The 26375-nt window shown below is 39.2% G+C and overlaps 1 protein-coding gene across 1 annotated transcript in view; it reads right to left on the bottom strand.

The window, feature by feature from the left end:
* Window positions 1–2986: 2986 nt before the first annotated feature.
* Window positions 2987–26375, bottom strand: part of LOC127851180 (peroxidasin homolog) — a 48131-nt gene continuing 24742 nt past the window's right edge. Inside the window, exons 15-20 of the mRNA XM_052384806.1 lie at window positions 14300–14473; window positions 11369–11486; window positions 10423–10631; window positions 9527–9780; window positions 4902–5018; window positions 2987–3764 (exon numbers count right to left, since the gene is read on the bottom strand). Of these exons, the coding sequence (XP_052240766.1) occupies window positions 3672–3764; window positions 4902–5018; window positions 9527–9780; window positions 10423–10631; window positions 11369–11486; window positions 14300–14473 (965 nt within the window). The 3' untranslated portion in view covers window positions 2987–3671. The remainder of the gene's footprint in view (window positions 3765–4901; window positions 5019–9526; window positions 9781–10422; window positions 10632–11368; window positions 11487–14299; window positions 14474–26375) is intronic.

The following is a 26375-nucleotide window of genomic DNA, read 5'->3' as shown; positions in this document are numbered from 1 at the left end:
AAGATTCATGCTATTTCATAACAAATGCAATATTATTTCTGAAATACCATACATCATATTTACGAAATGTATATTGCATCAAATTAATTTTAATTGTATTAGCCTGTTTAGATACTTTTCTTTGTATTGTTATTTGAAAATATGTGGTATCAGAAACTTATGGTCGCAATCTTTTTTTTATTCAATAACAGACCCACAATGTATACATGTAAATGATCATATAACAAAGTGATACCATGAAGCAGCAATAATCTTTAAACATGTTATACAAGATATGCTAATAATTTTTTTTTGACCTTGTGGTTTCCTTTTGATTAAAAAAGAGAAAAGGTTAATATGTATTTTTTTCTTTGGAAGGATTTGAAAAAAAAGAACAACATAGAATAGTTATGAATACGGATGTGTTGCATAAAGTGGGTAGAAAGTATACTGGACTTGTTTATGAAAGTTTAATGTGTTTCTATTTTTGTTCAAATATATGAAGTGTATCATTGTTTAGCGCAATTTCTTTTTCTATTTGAATCTTCATTTATAAAAAAATTGATAAAACAGTTCATTAAAGGTCTTTGTTTTCTATAGTTCATGCTGAATATAAAATATTTCATTAATATAATTATGTAATTCACAGCGTAATTAACCTCTTGTATTTTGAAGGTATTTACCCCTAAACTGATGTCTAAGAGAGATAGTTTAACATTTAATTGTTGTTTCTCTAGAAAGGTTGTCAACTGATTCCAAAGAGGTTGAATATGTTTAAACTCCCAGAAAAGGTGTTCTATTGTTTCAATATGTTCACTACACATATCACAACGATTTTTTGTTGGATCGGTTGCACTTAGAAAGATCGTTTTTTTTTCTACAGCAAATTTCGAGATAATCAACATGTATAACTTTCCTGATGTCAAAGCAACACTTGTGCCTCGTTCTGGGCAAACAGGACTACGTGTATGTACGTAAAAAGGTCATCCCATAATATTGTGTCCGCTCAGGGTAATCAGGGACGCAGTTTCTTTTTGATTCGGATTTCTTTTGTTTAAAGGATGTCAGTTCTAAACGACAATCAAGTAAAGGCGGAAAGTTTCGTCCTTGATTAGCCTGTAAGGAATGCACATGTGGGATGACATCTTATAGACATGAATTAAGCCCAGTTTTCCAACTCCGAGGCTAACTAGACCTCGAGTACTATGCTTAGTTTTCCGAATGTTCAAATCAGCCCAGAACCTTTTGCTTTGGCCACGATATATAACGGCTAATTCATTCCTGGAGGCTATATCAGGGGCTACTGTTTACACTGACCATGTTCATCCGTTATTATTTTGCAGTACGTGTATAAGAAAAATTCAAAATTATGTTATTTAAATCAATCGGACTTATATGTTATCGAACTCGGGACCGCTCGGTCATGTGCTGATACGGTTGCTTTTAGGAGGTATAACGAAGTCTCTATCACTGAGCGCATACGATAATTCCTTGCACGCCGTGGTGATAAAAAAGATCGGAAATACAAACGACATTGTGTGTTATCATTTTTATTACGTCAAAAATTTATTCTCAAAGCGTATATGAATCAACTTGCATTCATACACTACTAATCTACATATATAAACATACACAACGCAGGGAAAAAGTATACACAATAACTAAACAAAATACATTCGTCATGAACATTTGAAATACAATGTCTGTGTCAAGAATGAAACACAAGTATGCTTGATTTACACGTGGAAAATAACTACTGGCCGAACATGCAAAAATGCGATATGAATCAATATTTTGTACACACTTCATGTAATGCAAACTGTTGCTTTATAAACAAGAGCATCACATGTCATAAGGCGCTCACCTTAAACCGCAAGAAACGAAACGGTTACGGCTAAAACGGTTGCACAATATACTTTTAAAACAAATGTCTCCAACACGTGGCCGCAAAAATGTTCGAAATCTCAATCAAGATATCATACCAATAAATTGTTATATGTTCTTAGCAAGTTAAATGCTGACTTATAGAGTATTAAAGGTGTTTTGCTTTAGATTAGAAAAACTGACCCATGTTTTCTCACTCAGCAGGAACCATAACTCACTCGTCGTAGATAAAAATAAATATGCCATCAAGGGCGTTCACAATGTTTTTCTTTAACCCATTTATGCCTAGTGAACTCTCCCATCCATTTAAATTGGATAAATTTATTTCAAAATTAGGGATGGCTAGAATACTTGTTTCTATATTTAGAATATTTCGTACAGAAATTCCTTTAAGCAAACAGCGAAGACACTGATGAGACGCCGCATCATGCGGCGTCTCATCTGGTTCTACGCTGTTTGCCAAGGCCTTTTTTCTAGACGCTGGGCATAAATGGGTTAATTCAACGTAGTGAAACAGTTTCTGATCCCAAAAGACCTAGTTTCGAATTTTAAGATATCATTTCTTAGAAAAAAAATTTGAAGTTTGGAAATAAATGCGACTTCTTGTTTAATTTGACCTTATGACCTAGATTCTGACCCCATGTGACTCAGCCCCATGTGGTAAAAACAAGTTGCATTTAGAGTGCTCAAGAGTTTTTCTTTAATATTGAGACCTGGGGCCCGTCTTATCCAAGTTCGTACGACATTCTCACCTTACGATGAAATTTTCGAAGCGCCATAAATACGTAACCGTCACATTTATAATAACATTTGTTGAACATTTCCATTCATTTTCAAAGTAGCTGTCAAATATCCTTTATATTTGAAACATACAAATCATTATCACTTACATTTTAAATTACAAAATTCAATCGTAAGTTAACATTGTCGTACGATCTTTGATAAGACGGACCCCAGTTTTCCAAGAACGAGGTTCACATGCTAACCCTTTGCATGCTGGGAAATTTGTCGTCTGCTTAAATGTTGTCTGCTGAATTTCTAAAATTAGCATTTTCTTAGATTTTTTTCGAAAAATACTATCAGAATAGCAAACAGTTTGGATCCTGATGAGACGCCTCTCATCTGGATCCAAACTGTTTGCAAAGGCCTTCAAAATTCGGTTCCAGCACTGGAAGGGTTCAACGAGGTATCTTGAAGTTGCATTCTTCTAACGGTTTCATTGACATGTTGGTCTTTGGTCGGAATTAAATCGAAAACGACTTAAAACATTTCCAGAGTATGGCATCTACGGGACAAGCACGTGTAAAAAGAAGAAACACGTTTAAAGTCACATGTTATGTGTTGATTGGTTAATTAAAACTGCATTGCAAAACGTGAAAAATCATCAACATCATTGAATAAATATATTAATACAACACAACACTTTGGATCGCGGGAAACAATTACAATTCATTTTGTAGTCGTGTTTTAAACAGTAAAATTACAAATCACATTTGTACCAGAACTGCATCCACCGTAAATCTCTGGTTCTTGTTGGCACATGATCCCGTGCAGCCCTTTGGATGCAGCGACGATAATGCACTTCATATAAATTTACCTTTTTCCATTTACGTAACACGTAATACTTTGGCAGTGAAATAAAAAAAGAACAGAACAGTACAGTAAAAATCCACATATTAGATCAGTAACTGTCAGTCACATGACTTTGAAAGTCGATCTACCAAATAAGGTAATACAAAGACAGTATTACACGCGCTGAAGGCCTTGTAACACAATGTTTAATGAGATCCCTACGCGGCTTGCTATCGTCAGCAGACCATACAGCACTGCCCCGGCATTTTCTTGGGGAACGGGCAGTTAGGAGTCGGGCAGGGTACGGTCTTGCATCGAGTCTTTCCCATCTGAAAGCATATACAAATAAAATTTGAGCATCGCTTCAGGAAATTAAATCTTAATGCCACAATTTGCTTTTCGCTAAGAAGAGACTTCCTTAAATCGAAAAATACCATGACAACGGAAAGTGTCGTCCCTGGAGACCTGGTGCGGACTGCAGAGACTAATCTGGGGCGACACTTTAAGCATTTAGTCAGATGTTCCCAGAGCGACACTCATATATCACGGTATGTACGTATTCAAAGCATAGGCTTTGCTTCCACCATCAATTTTCTTGTTTAATTTGCGTCGGTAAGGAACTTTATCACGTAGGTACATGTAATTAGGTTTTTGGGTTGCTTTGACTGGTCGTCGTCATATTTAAAATGTTATCCCTAAAAAAGGTTAGGACGAGCACACAAAATCATAAAAGTAATTGCTAAGTTCTTAACAAATCAAAACAGTGGTATTTGCTTTTCACTTGCTTTCCTCAAGGTCAAATATAATGAGCCGTGCTCTGGAAAAAAAGGCGCTAAATGCATGTGCGTTATGTATTCGAAAATCCAGTTTAGGCGGAAAGTGTCTTACCTGACATTTTACGCACATGCATTAAGCACCGTTTTGTTCTCAAGCACAAACAACAAGTTAACGTCAATGCCACGGTGGTGTGGTGGATATGGTGTCAGGAGGTCGAGGCGGCCAATCTCGGCGCGTTCTCAAGATAAACACCCAAGACACAAAACATCGAGGAAAGGGCCCTGTGGGTATCTCAATAAACGCAGGGAATAAATAATTCTGCATTCATGATTTTGTGTCAGTAAAAGAAAAATATCTTCTTAACAAAAATCCAGTCTAGGCGGAAAGTGTCGTCAATGAATAGCCTATGCGGACTACACAGGCTAATTTCCCCAGAACGTGGCTCATGTATGATTAGATAAACCTATTTATGCCTAGCGTCTAGAAAAAAAGGCCTTGACAAACAGCGTATACCCAGATGAGACGCGTCTAATCAGGGTCTGCGCTGTTTGCTTAACTAAATTTGTGTAAGAAATATTCTAAATATAGAAATAAATATACTAGACATCCCTAAATTTGGAAATAAATTGATCCAATTTAGTAGAATGGGAGAGTCCAATAGGCATAAATGGGTTAAGTGCACAACCCACCTTGCATCGGCACACGGTGCAGTCATCCCGCGACCACTTATCCCCGTGCATTCGCTTTTCGCCGCTGTCTTCCATACAGAACATCTCCTTGGCAGCGTGCGACATCATCGTTGCCATCTGAACACAGTGAAATGACAATTTGTATTTTTTTTTTATTATACCGGATTTAGATAGCGCCCTTTTCATGCAAGAGTGCACGTTCAAAGGCGCTTTACATAAAAACATTTGACGTATCGCAGATACGAATACATTTTGCAACACTTCTTCAAAAGAAATCGATCAAAACTACTCAATTATACTATAAAACTACTCTATTATACTATAAGTACTACGTAAAAACATGCACAGTAACCCTAGACTAAAAAGATCAACAAGACACTAAAAAACTACCCTATGTATATAGCCATAAGACAATTAATTAAACAATAAAATCTAAAACTTAAACAATAAGTACTACGTAAAACAAAAAAAAAATGCACAGTAATCATAGATTTGAAAGATCGGCAAGACAAACCAGAGACAGAGACATGGGTAACGTCAGGATACCATTACCACGAGTCCACAAACCCCCAAAGGAATAATTATGCTTCCTTTAAAAGGGTAAATTCAAGTTCATGCTGATTGAGACAAGGGTAACGGCAGGCTACCATTACCACGAGTCCACAAACCGACAAAGGAATAATTATGCTTCCTCTAAAAGGGTTATTCAAGTTCATGATGATTGAGACCGAGCCGAGACGTGACTGTATACTGAAATGAGCCTCGCTCTGAGAAAACCGGGCTTAATGAATGTGCGTAAGGTATCTTCCCGGAATAGCCTGTGCAGTCCGCCGCAATGCGAATCAGGGACGATAATTTCCGCTTTTTGTGGTATTTATCGTTCACAGGAAGTTTCTTCTTAACGAAAATCCAGTTAAGGCGGAAAGTGTCGCCCCTGATTAGCATGTGCGGACTTCACACACTAATATGTCGCGACATTTTACGCACTTGCAATAAACCCCGTATTTCCCCGTATTTCCAGAGCGAGGCCCAAATAAAATGCAATTTATTAAACAACACTTATGACATTTCGGTAAACAAAAAGGGATTTTAAAAAACTGCTCATTGTGGCGTGAAACACTGTATTGTTCGGTCGAGAGGAAAACAAAAAGGTTCGTCTGGATCAGACATTAGAACTTACCATAACTTAATAAGGTTTTGCAATAGTCGATTTCATTTTTTTTAATACTAATTGAAATCCGATAGGCAATCCCAAGTACATTTCATTCATAACACATTAACTACAACTACTGATTTTCCCGCGCCCAAGGACCGCTTTTGAAAATAATAAAAATAATTGTATAAAAGACAGTTCATAACAAGAGAGCCTGAAAGGCCCAAAGTCGCTCACCTGAGATAACAAGATATTATTGGGATAAATCTTCTGACCAAGTTTCACGAAGATCGGAAAATAAATGTGGCCTCTAAAATGCCCCGTCCCCTGGCAGCCATGTTTTTCAACCAACCGGCATCATTTTTAAACTCGTCCATGATATTATCGGGATGAATCTTCTGACCAAGTTTCATGAAGATCAGACAGTAAATGTGGCCTCAAGAGTGTTAACAAGATTTGACTATAGCCATATAAGGAAAAATGCCCCGCCTCTTGGAAGCCATTTTTTTTCAAGCAAACATAATTATTTTCAAACTCATCCAAGATATCATTGAGACCAATCTTCAGACCAAATTTCATGAAGATTGGACAATAAATGTGGCCTCTAGAGTGTTAACAAGGTTTTACTATAGCCATATACAGCCATATAAGGAAAAATGCCCCACCCCTGGTGGCCATGTTTTTAAAGCAACCAAAACCATTTTCGTACTCATCCAAGATATCATTGGGATAAATCTTCTGACCAAGTTTCATGATGATCGGAAAATAAATGTGACCTCTAGAGTGTTAACACGGTTTTACTATAGCCATATAAGGAAAATAGCCCCGCCCCCGTGGTGGCCATGTTTTTCAACCAACCGGCATCATTTTTTAACTTTTCCAAGATATTATTGGGATGAATCTTCTGACCGAGTTTCATGAAGATCGGTCTATAAATGTGGCCTCAAGAGTGTTAACAAGATTTTACTATAGCCTTATAAAGCCATATAAGGAAAAATGCCCCGCCTTGGCGGCCATGTTTTTCAAGCAAACGTAACCATTTTCAAGCTCATCCAAGATATCATTAAGTCAAATCTTCTGACCAAATTTGATCAAGATTGGACAAAAAATGTGGCCTCTAGAGTGTAAACAAGGTTTTACTGTAGCCATATAAGGAAAAATTCCCCGCCCCCTGACGGCCATGATTTTCAACCAACCGGCATCCTTTTCGAACTCGTCCAAGATATTATTGCGATGAATCTTCTGACCCAGTTTCATGAAGATTGGACAATAAATGTGGCCTCTAGAGTGTTAACAAGATATTACTATAGTCATATATAGCCATATAGGGAAAAATGCCCCGCCCCTTGGCAGCCATGTTTTTTAAGCCAAGGTTACCATTTCTGAACTCATCCACGATATCAGTGGGACAAATCTTCTGAGCAAGTTTCATGAAGATCGCAAAATAAATGTGGCTTCTAGAGTGTTAACAAGGTTTTACTATAGCCATATAAGGAAAAATGCCCCCCCTGGTGGCCATGTTTTTCAACCAACCAACATCATTTTCGAACTCGTCCAAGATAATATTGGGATGAATCTTCTGACCAAGTTTTATGAGGAACGGACAATAAATGTGTCCTCTAGAGTGTTAACAAGATTTTGCAATAGCCATATATAGCCATATAAGGAAAAATGCCCCGCCCCTTGGCAGCCATGTTTTTCAAGCAAACGTAACCATTTTAAAACTCTTCCAAGATATAATTGAAACCAATCTTCTGACCAAATTTCATGAAGATTGGACAATAAATGTGGCCTCTAGAGAGTTAGCAAGGCAAATGTTGACGTCGCACGACGGACGACGGACAACGGACGACGGACAAAAGGCGATCACAAAAGCTCACCATGAGCACGTTGTGCTCAGGTGAGCTTAAAAAGAGACATACATATCAATCAAAACTTAAATACATATTTTTTTATAAGATGGCCTAATTACCGTCAAATGCCTCTTCATCTCGAACACTAACAGAGTAATCAACTTGGGAAGGAATCTCGCATCGAGACGTTGCATGCCGCACAAGAACCGAACTTATTGCTGCCATTATTGCACGGTCACTGCTCTTTGTTACTTTATCCCATAGAGATTTTATATTGGGCTTTAAGTCCTCTAATTCAAAGATATGCTTCAACCGGTTACCACTAAACACCTTAATACACAAAAGTTTTCTTTAAATTCGAACTAGCAATGTATTCTTACAAAGCGGAATGCGGGGTATATATAAGAATGTCAGGCACGAGTTAAAGTTATTAAGTGAAACATATAAATAAAGGTTCAATTAAAATCAAAGCGCTGTAGGCGCTGAAGGCCTGGGGCTAGGTTTAGTGTGACGTAAAATGCATTGAATGCCGGTGGCGTTCCGGCAGAGCGCCTGTTTTCTTATATACCGTACCTATACCGGGATTCTAACGGCATTCCCCGCGGCGTTGCCGTTGCTCTGCCGAGTCTGTATGGGCCCCGGTGGAGCTACGGTGCCGTCCCGGTTGTTCCCGGTGCAGTCCCGGTTGTTCCCGGTGCCGTCCCGGTTGTTCCCGGTGCCGCGCCGGTCGTTGCCAGTCCTTCCCGGTGACTCCCTGTTTATCCCGGAGGTATTAAACAATTAAATACTTTCCCGGTGGAGCCCCGGTTTTCCCCGGTACATCCCGGTCGTCCCCGATGGAGCCCCGGTTCATCCCGAAAGAGCCCCGGTTCATCCCGGTAGATCCCGGATAACGCAAAAGGGCTCTGCCGGCATCATAGTGAGACTGGGCTATTACCCTGATAAAGAACGGTGTTCAGATTGTGTACGTTGTCTCACGTAGAACTTTTCGCGCTCGATTTGCGCACTCGATCTGCGCAGTGAAATATCATATCCGGTAACTTCGTATATTTCCGAGAATGATCATGAATATTTGTTGTCGTTTTTTTCATTTTATTTTTTCTTGAATGGCTCGTTAACGCAAAATAAAGTAACACTATCTTAACATATGTTTATAAATACCAAATGTAATGTCTTCAAAAAATGTATCAGAAAAAAAAATCGTCTTACTATCTCCGTAGACACTCGTATCTTTTCGGCCTAGACCGTCAAGTGAGGAACTTATTCTCGCATGAATATGCAAACACTAGTAAAAAATAATAAAAACTATGTGGTAGCCAATGCATAGCAGTTTTGCTTCAATAATATTTTTTTACACGTTTTATGACACCGTCATGTTATATAGTGATGTTCTGTATTTACAAGGCGGGTTATTGAGATCTGCTAAGAACTTCTTTGATTGCGCATGAATTACCGCCAAGTGGTAAATCGGACTTTTGGGAATTCATTCGTGGGTCTTGGCAGCCAGCCAATTCTGACTGTCTCAGAAATTTGTAGTATTGCAACGGCCTTAGGGCTACGCCTCAGGCCAAAAATCATTACTGTTTCTCTTAAAACACTGCATGTTATTTGACGCTTACATTTTTCTTCATTTTTTTCATGGCGTGCTCCATGTCATCTACAAGCGTCTCCATTTCACGCATGCGCAGTTTCATTTCCTGCATCTGAATGTCCACCACATGTTTGCTGTACACGCTCGACCGGAAGTCGCCCAGTGACGTCACTGTCTTGTTTTCACTTTCCGGTTTGTCACTCTGATACGAGAATCTGGTGGAGTCACGGCGTCGCCGGAAGTGATTCGTAATTGACCGGAAATCCCCTGCTTTTCCACAATCTAAAATTACCATAGAGCTCATTAGGATCATTCATATGTCTGAATGTTTAAACGTTTGTTAAAGTATCAGTTGTTTGTTGGTTACTTAACAATGATTTAATGAAATTGCATAGTGCTTTCCATTTGAAATGTATACCGCAAGTAAATATGGCCAATAAAAAAGAAATTAAATGATATATTCAATATAACAACAACAACAACAACAACAATATAAGATCCAAGATGTTGAATATATATTAAACAAAGTCAGGAAATCTTTCATAAACACGCGGTATAGAACACACAAAAAACAGTCTAATTTACCTCATTTCATCGTAAGTCAAATCAAGCCATAGACAGTAAACTGACTTTATATCAAGTGTAGATCAAATATACAACGTCGCACTTAACGAAGTGTTTTATTTAAAAAATTAAACAGGATTTGTTGTTTTTCATAAATCAATTGGGGAAAGGCCTTGCGTAAAAGACAATGAAACCCATTTCAAAGGTCGCCATGGCGTAGTGTAAATGATGTCCGTCTAGCATTCTTTAGATACTCTCCGTACACACAAAGTACTGGTTCAAATCACAAAATGGACTCGAGAGCGTTTTAATAATATGAAATGGAGCTTAAATAAATAAGTTTAAACTACAGCCGTTTACCCATGCAGCAGTCGCTCCACATCTTGAGATCGATCTGCGGTATATTCCGGCACGGCAGGTACTCATCACGCGACTTCACCATAGTAAATACGTCACGCTGAACATGCGTGACGTCATCGCCGCTGTCACAGATCACACGCGCCAGCGAAAACTGCTTGAGTTGGACGAGCTGGTCAGGGATAAACACCATTGTGTTCTCATACCAGAATCTGGAGATTACATGAAAAAATCACGTACTATTAATTTGATGTTTTTTATCTTTTTTTCTTTATGCAGCGAAGTTTTAGTATTAATACAAAAGTACATATTAATATCTTTTAATATTATAAAAATGAAGTGTGCCTTTATAATACGTGTATGGGTCATTTGGTAAAACTAGTACTGAAAATGATATATGTATAATAACTTTGATAATAGAAGTACTGTTTAAACATATGAGCCACGTTCTTGGAAATCAGGTCTTAATTCCTGTTTGTAAAGTGTCGTCCTAGATTAGCCTGTGCAGACCGCTCATGCTAATCAGGGACGACCCTTTCCACATATACTTGATTTCCGTTTAGAAAACACGTCCTAACATTTAAAAATATATAAACGCGGAAAGTGTCGTCCATGATTAGCTCTCTTGGAGTGAACAAGCTCATCTGGCACGACGCTTAACGCACATCCATTAAACCGAGTTTTTCCAAAACGCCGTTCAATCATTTATTTCGGTAAATGAATAGTTATGGATCCGTAGTCTGCGAAGTAAAGATGGCGGGTTTCTACACTACTTTGTTCAGAAAGTTCCTCTCATCCGCATTAATCGCAACTCTATACACCGACATGTCAAGCTAATTCGCCTCTGCTGCTCAGTTGGTAGGATTGTATCCCTGGTACTCCCCGAGTGACTGAACGTCTGTATATCATAACGTGCCACAATTGGCACAAAGTACGCCCACAGACCCACCTATCTCCGTCCCTGAGGCGCCGAAACTGGTCGACGAGTATGTGTCTGAACGTTGGCCCCACTTTGGCCCCGGGCAGGGTTGTCTCGGCCATCCCACCAACAAACAGGTCGATATTCTCTGCAATTGATCAAGAAAAGTGTAACACTAGCTGTGTGATAATGGGATTTAATGCATGTGCGCAAAGGGTCGTCCCAGATAAGCATGCAAAGTTCGCGGAGGCTTATCAAGGGCGACACTTTACGCCTAAACAGAATATTTGTTAAGAAAAGACTGCACCGGCCAGTCTGGAATGTCTTTACGCACATTCGTTGAGCCAAGTTTCACCCCCTGTACGTCGATAATCCAAACTGAGTAGGATAATTCAAACTGAAGAAACAAATGGCGACAGAAATAAAGACTTCAGTCATTTATTTCTAAGAACACGTTTATTTATGTTTAGTTGTCACATGATAAACGTTTCTTTTTTATAAAATGTTATTTGCCGGATACAATGCGCTAATAAACCCATAACAATTAAAAACAATTACGTCAAAATAAAATGAATATGTTTGAAAATCTTGAAAAATTAAATGAAATTGTACAAAGGTTAAGGCCAAAAACAATTGTAATCGAAGGTTTTTAATGTTTTAATGCTTGGACTTAAATGTATTTACCTTTCATGTATGTATGTAAAGCAAATGTATTGGCGTAAATGCTCGAAAACGCAATATATTCGTATTTGTTTGGGACAAAAATATACAAATTGGATAATGACCTAACTAGTGTATAAATAATTCCAAACTAACATCAAGAAGTCGATGGATAATGACCAAACTGCCAGATGTCTTTATGTCAGTTTGGATTTATCCATAAAGTTTAATACCCGTCCTGCAAACACATGATTTTAACACAGACAAACACTAGGTGTTAAAAGGAAAATTTTAAAGGACATTCCTGATATAATATGGCATATCTCTGTTACAGTTTCGTTCGCTCTTTTGTCAATTAACGTGTAAATAATTCAACACATAGGTCGCATTTCATGTAACTTAGCATTTTTCGAAGACAAATTTATCGTTTTTTACTAGAAAACTATTAAAGCATTGCAAAATTCAAAACACCTGTGTGTGTCAGACATTCACTATCACATATGTAGAAAAATTACGTCATTGTAGTTACTAAATTAGCAGAAATGATAAAATAGTCATCTACCTTTCAGTTTCAGTTTCGGCCCACAATTTTTTCTTCAGTTTGAATTATCCAACTGAGTTTGGATTATCGACGTACAGGGGGTGAGTTTTCCCAGAACGAGACTCGATTGATCAGATAAGAACGAACTTACTGTATAAACGGTATAAAATAAAGAGTGTTGCCTGAGGACAAAATGGTTATCGTTGTAACATTAATAGAGGTAAAATGTTGGAACTCTGCTCGGGGCCTGTCTTGGTCTGGGCGGAAACATACCTCGCCGCAAGTTAAATCAATTGGTACTGATTTCTTTCTTTCCAAGCGTCTGACGTATAGTCCCAGTATTTGGATCGGGAATACAGTTGTCATAGAGTAAAATATGTCTGGCCCTTAAAGGTACCGTCAACCACAACGACGAAGAAAATAAAAAATGTAAAATACCGTATTTTCTTTTACAATTATTATTTTATGTTGATAAAAATGTCACGACTGGTATATTACATTACTTGAAAAAAAGTTGTTAAGTTTTCAGTATACTCGGTAATAACTTTTACTGGCTACCGGTACCAGGTAACTACCGGGTAACGACCAGTTCACGCCAGTAGATTGATCATCATCATCACGTGGTAAACCCAGAAATGCAAATTTTGTATGCGTAGTGAATTGTATATATTTTATATATAAAATGATCAATCAATCTTGCGTTATTTATAGTGTGTATATCGTTATGTCACCTATTTTCGCGATGTACTTTCGATTTCACATCGCGAACTTGTATTTGCCCCGTCACTACGGACTGGCGTCCTTACTGCGTCCTTACGGCGACCCAGGTCGCAGTGAGGACGCCATAGACGCCGGAGGGACGCAGTAAGGACGCAAGAGGACGCAGTGAGGACGCCGAAAATTGCTCAGGACGCGAGCACGCGGCGACCACTTTGAACATGTTTAAAGAAGTCGCCGAAGTTCGGCGTTTTACGGCGTTCTGTTAAGGACGTCGGAGGGACGCCGTAGAGACACAGTAGTCGTAGTAGGGACGTGGTAGGGTCGCTGTAAGGTCGCCATGGACGTCGTGTGGTCGCCGCTCAAACCCACAGAAAATGATCATTGACTGCAAGGCGACCGTACGACGACCTTATTGCGACATTAGTACGTCCTTTGTACGTCTATTGCGTCCTCAGAACGACTATGATCGCAATAAGAACGCAGTAAGAACGCCAAGGACGCCGCTCAGACGCCGTATGGTCGGCTTTGGTCACCGTAAGGACGCGCAGAACGCCATAAACCAGGACACTGGTGTGACGGGAAGGCGAAAAACAGCATTTTTACCGAAAAAGTCATTGGCGTCCTTACTACGACAACCAGAAATTTGCAGAAACACAGTCTTAGGTCGCCGTAAGGACGCCAGTTCGGTGTGACGGGGCTATAACAATTTTTACTGAATATACTGAGAATATGAACTTTTTTCAAGTAATGCAATTGACCAGTCGTGATATTTTAATCAATATAAACTAATAATTGTAAAAAAATACGGTATTTTACAACTTGTATTTTCTGCGTCGTCGTGGTTGACGGCACCTTTAATATAGAGTATGGCAACATAACAAACACACGCTTGATTGTTTAATAGCGGCTCATTTCTATCAAACTTTACTTTAAAACCTAAAAATCTGAGAAACAATACATAGAACAAACAAAAAGCAAAACTGTCCCCAAAACGGCTGGTTGTAATGTAATCGATTAGTTTTGTTTATGATGGAACGTACCCACGTTGCCATATATGAGCTCTAGGTTAGCGCGTGTTTCGCGGTCCTGGATTTCGTTTCTAAGCTCCTCGAATCTCGTTGCTACGGTGAGATTAAACAACTTCCGGTATTCTGTGTATGATGGAAGACCGTGATCTCGGCCTCGTTGAATGTTCAGTGAAGCGAGATCCTGACCTGAAGTGAAATCAAATGAAACTCAAATTCCTACTTTTATACACGTACTTGTTTTATGAAATAAAATTCTTCTTTAACATCAATAAAATAAAATAAACTTATTTTAATGTCTGAACGCCAAAAAGGTATACATGTCTTCGCTAAAAAAAAATCAATACCTTAATTGTGTTGCGTTAGATTATCTCCAATACAAAATCACGTGATGCATGTTATACTAAGTATATGGTAAATTTATGATTGCAAAATCAGTTTACAGCACAAAGCAGTTAGAAAGCAAAGTAAGGAGGATATTTCCAGCACAGACCTTAACCAATTTATGCCAAGCGTCTAGAAAAAAGGCCTTGGCAAACAGCGTAGACCCGGATGAGACGCCGCATGATGCGGCGTCTCATCAGGGTCTTCGCTGTTTGCTTAAAGGGATTTCTGTAAGAAATATTCTAAATATAGAAAAAAATATACTAGACATCCCTAATTTAGGAAATAAATTGATCCAATTTAGAAGGATGTGAGGGTCCACTGGGCATAAATGGGTTAATACAGCAAAGTAAATAAGCCTCGCTCATGGGAAACATAGTTCTATGCATGTACGTGAAGTGTCATCCCAGATGAGCCTGTGCAGTCCACACAGGCTAATCAGGGACATCACATTCCGTTTAAAGAAAGTGTTTCCAGTTAAGGCGGAAAGTATCGCCCCAGATCAGGCAATGCGGACTGCACAGGCTAGTCTGGGACGACTCTGATCACGTGCATTACCCTCGATGTTCCCAGAGCGCGGCTTAACTCTTTCAGTGCTGGAATCGAATTTTGCAGACCTTTGCAAACAGTTTGAATCCAGATGAGACGCCACAGAACGTATCGTCCCATCAGGATCCAAACTGTTTGTTATTCTGATAGTATTCTTTGAAAAAAATCGAAGAAACTGCTGATTTTAGAAATTCAGCAGACAACATTTTAGCAGACGAGAAATTTCCCAGCATGCAAAGGGTTTATGCATACCAATCTTGTTGCCCAGTGCAAACAGCCTCTCTGTGAGCTCGCTGTTCATGATTTCACTGGGCATCTTCTTCTTGGCGCCCTGAGCGAATAACCCTCTGAGGACTGGGTCGACACCGCCTTCCTCCACCACGCGCCAAGGCGTGAAGAACGCATGATGTAGCGGCAGGTTTCCTTCCGGTACTTGCTGGAAGGAAGAGTTCAACCGGAACAGGATAGGTTGTATCAACGAATGACCGAAGCGCATTGCAGCAGTTGTGAACTCGTTCGTGACCGACGAGTCTACTGTAGGGTTGTATCCCTGGTACTCCCCTAGCATTTTCATACCTTCAGGTCCAATAATCCTTGGCAGCCATGCGGTGTATGATTGTCCCACTCACACTTGATCAGGCCGGCGGATGAGAGAAATTACTGGGCTTTCGTCAACTTTTGAATTTGAAAAAAAAGACGTTGGAAAATCGTCATTTCCTGGGCTCAGATTTTTGAAATTTTCACATTTTTGTGTTACCGTACCAAGTATTCCTTGCAGAAGTATGCCCCGAAATGTTAATTTTACAAGTTGGTGTGCGTTATACATTGATACAAAGCTTTTCTGACTGCTAACTTGCGAGAAACTCATTGTGTCTTTCCTCAATCGGCCATATTTGGCGCGCGCTTGTTGCTGTTGTTGTTGTTGTACTACTATGTTGAAAGGGCTGTTGTCGACATAGCGAATAGCGCGTATGAGGGGCATTTGATGGCACTGATTTTTGAGAAGAGCAAAGATATAAGCCAAGTGATTTAGTACGTTGTTATTTCTGTATTTATTCTATGTATGTGATATGTTGCTTTGTTAATTTGCGTGCGTATGTGAGCGTGCGTCATGTAATTGCGGATTGCGCCAGTAAAGTGAAACTGAAAGCATCAGGCTCGTGAAAGCAAAAGGAAAGTAGAAGTGGATGTGGAAAGAAATTCGAAGCGGATTTCGTATTGTGTTTTGAGTGATTTGTTATTGAGCGGTGATGATTAGCGCGCGAGATAAATGAATGTATGTTGTGTGCACTGTAATGTAGCGTCGCTGCACTTGCGAAGAGACTGAGAGTTGCTGTGTATGCGTATGCCTGGTTAATTATGGTAATTTTCACATTTTGCGGGCCGGAAATAGTTATGGTAATTTTCACATTAATAGTCGCTGCATCACGATTGGCTGATTTATGGTGAACACACACTAAGATATTTGCTTCACGTGGTGATTGTCGAAAGTAGTGGCTATTTGTAGAGAGTTCTCTTTCTCTTCTGGATGAAAAGCCATTTCGCGATCGCGCCCATTCCTTTAGTGGTTATCAACTGTTTCCTAAGTGTGTCTGCGACATGTATTTCATTGGCAGCGACGTTGACAGACGAGAGTTTGTGGTGCATTTTAGTACAGGTCGAAATCTCACTGCCGAATCTCCGAGTTCGCTTGTATTTGGGCGAATGGGATTTTCTTAGAAGCTGCGTGGCATACGTTTTTGATTGCATCTTTCGGAATAAGATCGGCTGATCTCTAAAACTGATACTAGCCTTGCACACTCTGATGTAAAGAAAAGGCAGGACAAATGCCATAAACGTCCATCTTTGGTTATTGGATGCAGTGTAAACTAAATAATAACTGCGTAAAAATGCCATTCGATATAATCTTGACCAGTCAGGCAGCCCCAAATCGCATACAGTTTGAGGCTGCCTGGCTGGTCATTGTCACTGGCCGCTGGACCCGACGTGGGTTTTCTCATTTTCCCAGAGTGTAACGAGCATTTTGTCCTGTGTTTCAGTCAGTGTATAATCAACGATGTTAATAGCAATCAATGCCGGTTGCTGTTTTAAAGAACACACTGATAATGTCGTCAGAGATTCGTAACTAACGACCGCGTTGTAGAACATCGGGCCAAGATTCACCCATGGAAACAAATCGGCAAACCTTTTTCGCTTTCCGAGTTATTTAAAACTCGAAACACCTGCATTAGATATGAGTCGCATAATGGGGAAAACCGGGCTTTATGCATGTGCGTAAAGCGTCGTCCCAGATTATCCTGTGCAAACCGCTCATGCATTAAGCCATGTTTTCCTTTCATGCGACCCTATTATATCTATATCTCAGCTGTCACGAAATGCTTACCAGTAAGTACTGCATCAGCACAATTCATTTGAAAGACAAAATGAGCATCGCTATGGGGAAAAAGGGCAACGCATGTGCATGTCCTTTCAGCGCAGTGGTTGGTATACACGCTTCTCACCAAGGCGATCCGGGTTCAATCCCAGACTCATTTTTGGCATAACGCGAGTAATTTAGTTTCTTTACTATAGTGTTTACGTTTTTTTATAATGCAAAACTGTTTGATAGAATTAAGAACATGATATTGAAGCGATATATGCGGAATGTTATGTCCGTAACATTTGAACCATAACCTTGCTTGAAAGTAAAAAAAAATATTACTTTAAAATTAAACAAACAGATGTTTAAATCTATATGTCTATGACCACGCTGATCACAAAATTCGTTGGAATTTTTAAGATATCTAAAGCCGTTCAAACGTTATCCATTTAAAAAAATACATATGTATCATATAACACAAAAAAATAATTTTTTGTTTTTGTTTTTTTAATCAAACATAAACAGTTTATAGTGTTGTTTAAAAGTTTGAAAAAAAAGGAAAAAAAACAACAGTTATAATCAAAACATATTTTGCATTAAGCACCCTTTTCATAGACCGTCCCATTTACGTGCACAATTGAAATACGCTCGCTCGCTCTCTCGTTCGCTTCATCGAAATCAAACAATAAGATAGTGAAATCTATATGAATTTGACTCGCTGAATCCGAATCCGTTGTTAATTTTCCGATATCTTGATCCGAAAAAGAATTATTGAGTTTAAATGGTAAAATTCGATAAGAATGCAGCACACTTTTAACAGAAGCTAAAAATCCAGTATACCTTAAAATCCAGTGAAATAAAACAATCAGATAGTCCAATCGATGTGATTTTGTCTACCTGAACCCGATTCCGGTGCTACTTTTCATATATATTAAAACGTTAAAGAATTATTGATGTTAAATGGTGTCGTTCCATAAGAATGCAGCAACCTTTTAAAGAAACATTACTACTCAAAAATCAACGAAAATTTCGTACACTATTTCGTAAAATAAACTTAATCAATTAAAAACCAGTGTTCCTTGTGGCAATTGGGTATGGTAAAATAGATGTCTGTAGATACCAAAATGCTCGTTTTTATTATTGTTTTGCATATTTAATTCCATTTTAATTTCCCGCAACGATATCTATTCATACGACACATGAACACTAACATGGTGTTCGTGTGTCGTATGAATAGATATATTCGCGGGAATAATGCCTAAAAAGAAAAGAATACATTTTAAATAGATGCATACTAATCACTCATTTAGTCACTCAGTCAGTCACTCACTCAATCACTCACTCCCTCACTTACAGTCAGTCACTCAGTCAGTCACTCAATCACACAGTCACTCACTCAGTCCATCAGTCATTTAGTTTCTCGGATCAAGATTTTGGTATTAATTTTCGGATACAGTTAGCCCTTAAATAACAGTGTAATAGCTCAAGGCAATATTGATAACAACAAGTGAGTGTCTGTAATATTAATACACTGATGTGTGTATTCATATTCATATTTTCAGTATAACATGTCGAGTGTCGAAATAATGCGCTAATCTTTCTTAAAAACAATTCAATCATTCTGTCCTTAGTTATTTAATAAGGCATTCGCAGAGGATTCTCGTTACATACCAGTCGTGATATTTTAATCTATATAAACTAATAAGTGTAAAAAAATACGGTTTTAATTGTAAAAAATACGGTATTTTAGAACTTTTCTTTTTTCGTCAATCGCGGTTGACGGTCCCTTTAAATGACCACCATCAGAAAACGGCGCTTCGCGTATATCGTCCGTCTCCAAACCTCAAATGTAAGGGTCACACTTTAAGTTTAAATAAAAGTTAAATGTAACCATAAACAGCTTGCCTTTTTATAATAATGGAGTTGTGGGAAAAAGGTTGCCATTATTATGCGTTGTTAGTCGCTATAAAACGTGGTCAGTCATTATGAGGCATTGTCAGTCGCTATGATACGTGGTCAGCCGTTATTAGACATTGTCAGTAGCTATAAAATGTTGTCAGTCATTATTCGGCGCTGTCAGTCGCTATAACACGTTGTCAACCAGTATAAGGCGCTGTCAGTCGCTATAACACGTTGTCAACCAGTATAAGGCGTTGTCAGTCGCTATAACACGTTGTCAACCAGTAAAAGGCGCTGTAAGTCTTTATAACACGTTGTCAACCAGTATAAGGCGCTGTCAGTCGCTATAACACGTTGTCAACCAGTATAAGGCGCTGTCAGTCGCTATAACACGTTGTCAACCAGTATAAGGCGCTGTCAGTCGCTATAACACGTTGTCAACCAGTATAAGGCGTTGTCAGTCGCTATAACACGTTGTTAACCAGTATAAGGCGCTGTCAGTCGCTATAACACGTTGTCAACCAGTATAAGGCGTTGTCAGTCGCTATAACACATTGTCAACCAGTACAAGGCGTTGTCAGTCGCTATAACACGTTGTCAACCAGTATAAGGCGCTGTCAGTCGCTATAACACGTTGTCAACCAGTATAAGGCGTTGTCAGTCGCTATAACACGTTGTCAACCAGTATAAGGCGCTGTCAGTCGCTATAACACGTTGTCAACCAGTATAAGGCGTTGTCAGTCTTAATAACACGTTGTCAACCAGTATAAGGCGCTGTCCGTCGCTATAATACGTGGTCAGCCGTTATTAGACATTGTCAGTAGCTATAAAATGTTGTCAGTAATTTTTCGGCGCTGTCAGTCGCTATAAAACGTTGTCAACCAGTATACGGCGCTGTCAGTCGCTATAACACGTTGTCAACCAGTATAAAGCGTTGTCAGTCGCTATAACACGTTGTCAACCAGTATACGGCGCTGTCAGTCGCTATAACACGTTGTCAACCAGTATAAGGCGCTGTCAGTCTTTATAACACGTTGTCAACCAGTATAAGGCGCTGTCAGCCTTTATAACACGTTGTCAACCAGTATAAGGCGCTGTCAGTCGCTATAACACGTTGTCAACCAGTATAAGGCGCTGTCAGTCTTTATAACACGTTGTGAACCAGTATAAGGCGTTGTCAGTCGCTATAACACGTTGTCAACCAGTATAAGGCGCTGTCAGTCGCTATAACACGTTGTCAACCAGTAAAAGGCGTTGTCAGTCGCTATTACACGTTGTCAACCAGTACAAGGCGTTGTCAGTCGCTATAACACGTTGTCAACCAGTATAAGGCGCTGTCAGTCGCTATAACACGTTGTCAACCAGTATAAGGCGTTGTCAGTCGCTATAACACGTTGTCAACCAGTATAAGGCGCTGTCAGTCGCTATTACACGTTGTCAACCAGTATAAGGCGCTGTCAGTCGCTATAACACGTTGTCAACCAGTATAAGGCGCTGTAAGTCTTTATAACACGTTGTCAACCAGTATAAGGCGCTGTCAGTCGCTATAACACGTTGTCATCTGGGACGACGCTGTTAGACAAGTTGTATTTATGTATCCATACAAGCCTCCATGAGGGTCTGACGAGCAAACAGAACAACGTGCATTTTTCTCATATGGTACCTATGCTCATACCGAGTTTCACCAACATGGCTTCCGTTGATCATGACTGTTCGGACGGACTGAACGTTTCACATCAATTAAGTACAATTGTGTCCGATACAGTAACAATTTTTTGTGCATTTTTATGCTTAAAAGAAATTTGCACGTATAGAAATATAGCAAACGATGACCAAAGAAGGAAAAACTCTATACAAAGTATACATATACATGGAATTTACCGCATAAGCACTAAGTCCTCGTTTTTTATAAAGCAAATTTGAGATAATCGACATTTATAACATTTCTGGTGTCAATGCAACACTAGTGCCCCGTTCTGGTACAACAGGATTTAATGCATGTACGTAAAAAGGTCATCTCATAATAGTGTGTACTGTCCGCTCAGGCTAATCAGGGACGCAGTTTCTTTATGATTTGGATTTCTTTTGTTTAAAGGATGTCAGTTTTATACGACAATCAAGTTTAAGCGGAAAGTTTCGTCCTTGATTAACCTGTAAGGAATGCACAGGCTCATGTGGGATGACATCTTATAGACATGAATTAAGCCCAGTTTTTCAACAACGAGGCTCGCTAGATCTACTATGCTAAGCTTTCCGAATGTTCAAATCTGCCCATAACCATTTGCTTTGGCCACGATATATAACGGCTAATTTATTCCTGGAGGCTATATCAGGGGCTTTTGTTTACACTGACCATGTTCATCCGTTATTATTTCGCAGTACGTGTATAAGAAAAATTGAAAATAATGTTATTTAAAACAATCGGTCATATATGTTATCGAACTCGGGACCGCTCGGTCATATGCTGATACGGTTGCTTTTAGGAGGTATGACGAAGTCTCTCTCACTGAGCGCATACGATAATTCCTTGCACTCGGTGGGGAAAAAAGATAGGTAATACAAACGGCATTGTGTGTTATCATTTTTATTACGTCAAACATTTATTCTCAAAGCGTATATTAATCAACTTGCATTCATACACTACTAATCTACATATATAAACATACACAACGCAGGGAAAACTATACAAAATAACTAAACAAAATACATTCGTCATGAACATTTGAAATACAATGTCTGTGTCAAGAATGAAACACAATTATGCATGATTTACACGTGGAATATAACTACTGGCCGAACATGCAAAAATGAGATATGAATCAATATTTTGTACACACTTCATGTAACGCAAACTGTTGCTTTATAAACAAGAGCATCACATGTCATAAGGCTCTCACCTTAAACCGCATGAAACGAAACTGTTACGGCTTAGACGGTTGCACAATATACTTTTAAGACAAATTTCCCCAACACGTGTCCGCAAAAATGTTCGAAAACTCAATCAAGATATCATACCAACAAAATTGTTTTACGTTCTTAGCAAGCTTAATGCCGACTTCTAGAGTATTAGAGGTGTTTTGCTTTAGTCAGAAAAGAAAAACTGACCCATGTTTTCTCACTCAGCAGGAACCATATCTCACTCGTCGTAGATACAAATAAATATGCCATCAAGAACGTTCACAATGTTTTTCTTTAACCCATTTATGCCTAGTGGACTCTCCCATCCTTTCAAATTGGATCAATTTATTTCCAAAATTGGGGATGGCTAGTATACTTGTTTCTATATTTAGAATATTTCTTACAGAAATTCCTTAAAGAAAACAGCGAAGACCCTGATGAGACGCCGCATCATGCGGCGTCTCATCTGGGTCTACGCTGTTTGCCAAGGCCTTTTTTTAAACGCTGGGCATAAATGGGTTAATTCAACGTAGTGAAACAGTTTCTGATCCCAAAAGACCCAGTTTCGAATTTTAAGATGTCATTTCTTAGAAAAGTGTTTTAAAGCTTGGACAAGAAATGCGGCTTCTTGTTTAATTTGACCTTATGACCTAGTTTGTGACCCCATGTGACTCAGTTTTGAACTAGGCCGAGAGTTCATTGGGATAAGTGTTCTGATTGATGACGATTGGTAAAAACCTGTTGCCTTTGGAGTGCTCAAGAGCTTTTTCTTTCATTAAGAATTGAGACAGTTCTGTTTTTTCTCGCCGCGACTTAGCTTCAAGATTTTCAGAGATATCATTGAGAAACAATGTTCTCATGGTGTGCTAAGGTGAGCTGAAAAAGAGAGATGCATGCTAAAGAATAAATTAAAGTATAGACCAAGCATAATATGTGCAATACAAATCAAGGATATATATTGTTATATTTTAGTCTTAACATAAACCATCTACAACTTGGAATTAATATCAAAGTTCTGGGAAAACTGGGCTTAATGCATGTGTCGTCCCAGATAAGCTTGTGCAGTTCAAACTGGCTAGTCAGGGACGACTTTTTCATCCTAAACTGGATTTTCGCGTTTAATAGACTACCTGCTTCTATTCTCCATGATAAGCCTCTGCGGACTGCACATCTAGGACGATACGTTAGACACATTCATTAAACCTTTCAGTGCGGGAACCGAATTTTGAAGGCCTTTGCAAACAGTTTGGATCCAAATGAGACGCCACAGAACGTGGCGTCTCATCAGGATCCAAACTGTTTGCTATTATGATAATATTCTTTGAAAAAAATCGAAGAAAATGCTAATTTTAGAAATTCAGCAGACGACATTTTAGCAGACGACAAATTTCCCAGCATGCAAAAGGTTAAACCCAGTTTTCCAAGAACGAGGTTCACATGTTAAACGAGGTTTCTTGAAGTTGCATTCTACTAACGGTTTCATTGACATGTTGGTCTTTGGTCGGAATTTAATCGAAAACGACTTGAAACATTTCCAGAGTATGGCATCTACGGGACAAGCACGTGTAAAAAGAAGAAACACGTTTAAAGTCACATGTTATGTGTTGATTGGTTAATTAAAACTGCATTGCAAAACGTGAAAAATCTTCAACATCATTGAATAAATATATTAATGCAACACAACACTTTGGATCGCGGGAAACAATTACAATTCATTTTGTAGTCGTGTTTTAAACAGTAAAATTACAAATCACATTTGTACCAGAACTGCATCCACCGTAAATCTCTGGTTCTTGTTGGCACATGATCCCGTGCAGCCCTTTGGATGCAGCGACGATAATGCACTTCATATAAATTTACCTTTTTCCATTTACGTAACACGTAATACTTTGGCAGTGAAATAAAAAAAGAACAGAACAGTACAGTAAAAATCCACATATTAGATCAGTAACTGTCAGTCACATGACTTTGAAAGTCGATCTTCCAAATAAGGTAATACAAAGACAGTATTACACGCGCTGAAGGCCTTGTAACACAATGTTTAATGAGATCCCTACGCGGCTTGCTATCGTCAGCAGACCATACAGCACTGCCCCGGCATTTTCTTGGGGAACGGGCAGTTAGGGGTCGGGCAGGGTACGGTCTTGCATCGAGTCTTGCCCATCTGAAAGCATATACAAATACAATTTGAGCATCGCTTCAGGAAATAAAATCTTAATGCCATAATTTGCTTTTCGCTAAGAAGAGACTTCCTTAAATCGAAAAATACCATGACAACGGAAAGTGTCGTCCCTGGAGACCTGGTGCGGACTGCAGAGACTAATCTGGGGCGACACTTTAAGCATTTAGTCAGATGTTCCCAGAGCGACACTCATATATCACCGTATGTACTTCCTTAAATCAAAAAATACCATAACAACGGAAAGTGTCGTCCCTGGAGACCTGGTGCGGACTGCACAGGCTAATCTGGGATGACACTTTAAGCATTAAGCCCGATGTTCCCAGAGCGACACTCATATATCACCGTATGTACGTTTTCAAAGCATATGGTTTGCTTCCACCATCATTTTTTCCTGTTAAACTTTGCTGCGTTAAGGACTTTATCAGGTGCGTAATAAGGTTTTGGGATCGCATGTTATGGTCGTTATCATATACGACACTTTAAAAATGTAATCCCCTCAAAACATTCAGACAATAATAAAAGTACCCGCTAAGTTCTTAACAAATCAAAACAGTGTTATATGCTTTTCACTTGCTTTCTCCAAGGACAAATATAACTCTTTCAGTGCGGGAACCGAATTTTGAAGGCCTTTGCAAACAGTTTGGATCCAGATGAGACGCCACAGAACGTGGCGTCTCATCAGGATCCAAACTGTTTGCTATTCTGATAGTATTCTTTGAAAAAAAAACGAAGAAAATGCTAATTTTAGAAATTTAGCAGACAACATTTTAGCAGACGACAAATTTCCCAGCATGCAAAGGTTAATACATGTGCGTAAAGTATCATCACATAAAAGCATGTGCGGATTTCGACACTTTCCACTGTTATGTTTGATGTCGTATAAAAGAAGTCACTTCTTAACGAAAATCAAACTCAGGCGAAAAGTGTCGTGCCTGATTAACATATTCGGGACGCACACGCATTTAGCCCCGTTTTCCCAAAGTGGGGCTAAAATTCTTGACAAAATAGTGTTTGCTAAGGCCACGGTGGTGTAGTAGATATGGTGTCAAGATGTCGAGGCCGTCAATCTGGTCGTGTTCCGAATATAACCCCCATAGACATAAAACTGTGGTTATCTCAATAAACGCAGGGAATAAATAATTCTGCATTCATGATTTTTGTTTCGTTAAAAAGAAATATCTTCTTCTAAACAAAAATCAAGTCTAGGCGGAAAGTGTCGTCAATGAATAGCCTATGCGGACTACACAGGCTAATTTCCCCAGAACGTGGCTCATGTATGATTAGATTAACCCATTTATGCCTAGCGTCTAGAAAAAATGCCTTGCCAAACAGCGTAGACCCAGATGAGACGCCGAATGATGCGGCGTCTCATCAGGGTCTGCGCTGTTTGCTTAAATGAATTTCTGTAAGAAATATTCTACATATAGAAATAAACATACTAGACATCCCTAAATTTGGAAATAAAGTGACCCATTTTAGAAGAATGGGAGAGTCCAATTGGCATAAATGGGTTAAGTGCACAACCCACCTTGCAGCGACACACGGTGCAGTCATCCCGCGACCACTTATCCCCGTGCATGCGCTTCTCGCCGCTGTCTTCCATACAGAACATCTCCTTGGCAGCGTGCGACATCATCGTCGCCATCTGAACACAGAGGGAAATGAGAAATGTACATGCCGTAGTTGAAATGAGCCTCGCTCTGGGAAAACCACCATTAATTAATGTGCGTAAAGTATAGTTCCGGATTAATCTGTGAAGTCCGCACAGGCTAATCAGGGACGATAATTTCCGCGTTTGTGGTATTTATCGTTCACATGAA

Source organism: Dreissena polymorpha, chromosome 11, assembly GCF_020536995.1.
Source record: "Dreissena polymorpha isolate Duluth1 chromosome 11, UMN_Dpol_1.0, whole genome shotgun sequence".
Taxonomy (NCBI): domain Eukaryota; kingdom Metazoa; phylum Mollusca; class Bivalvia; order Myida; family Dreissenidae; genus Dreissena; species Dreissena polymorpha.
This window is presented reverse-complemented; position numbering and strand designations above follow the sequence as displayed.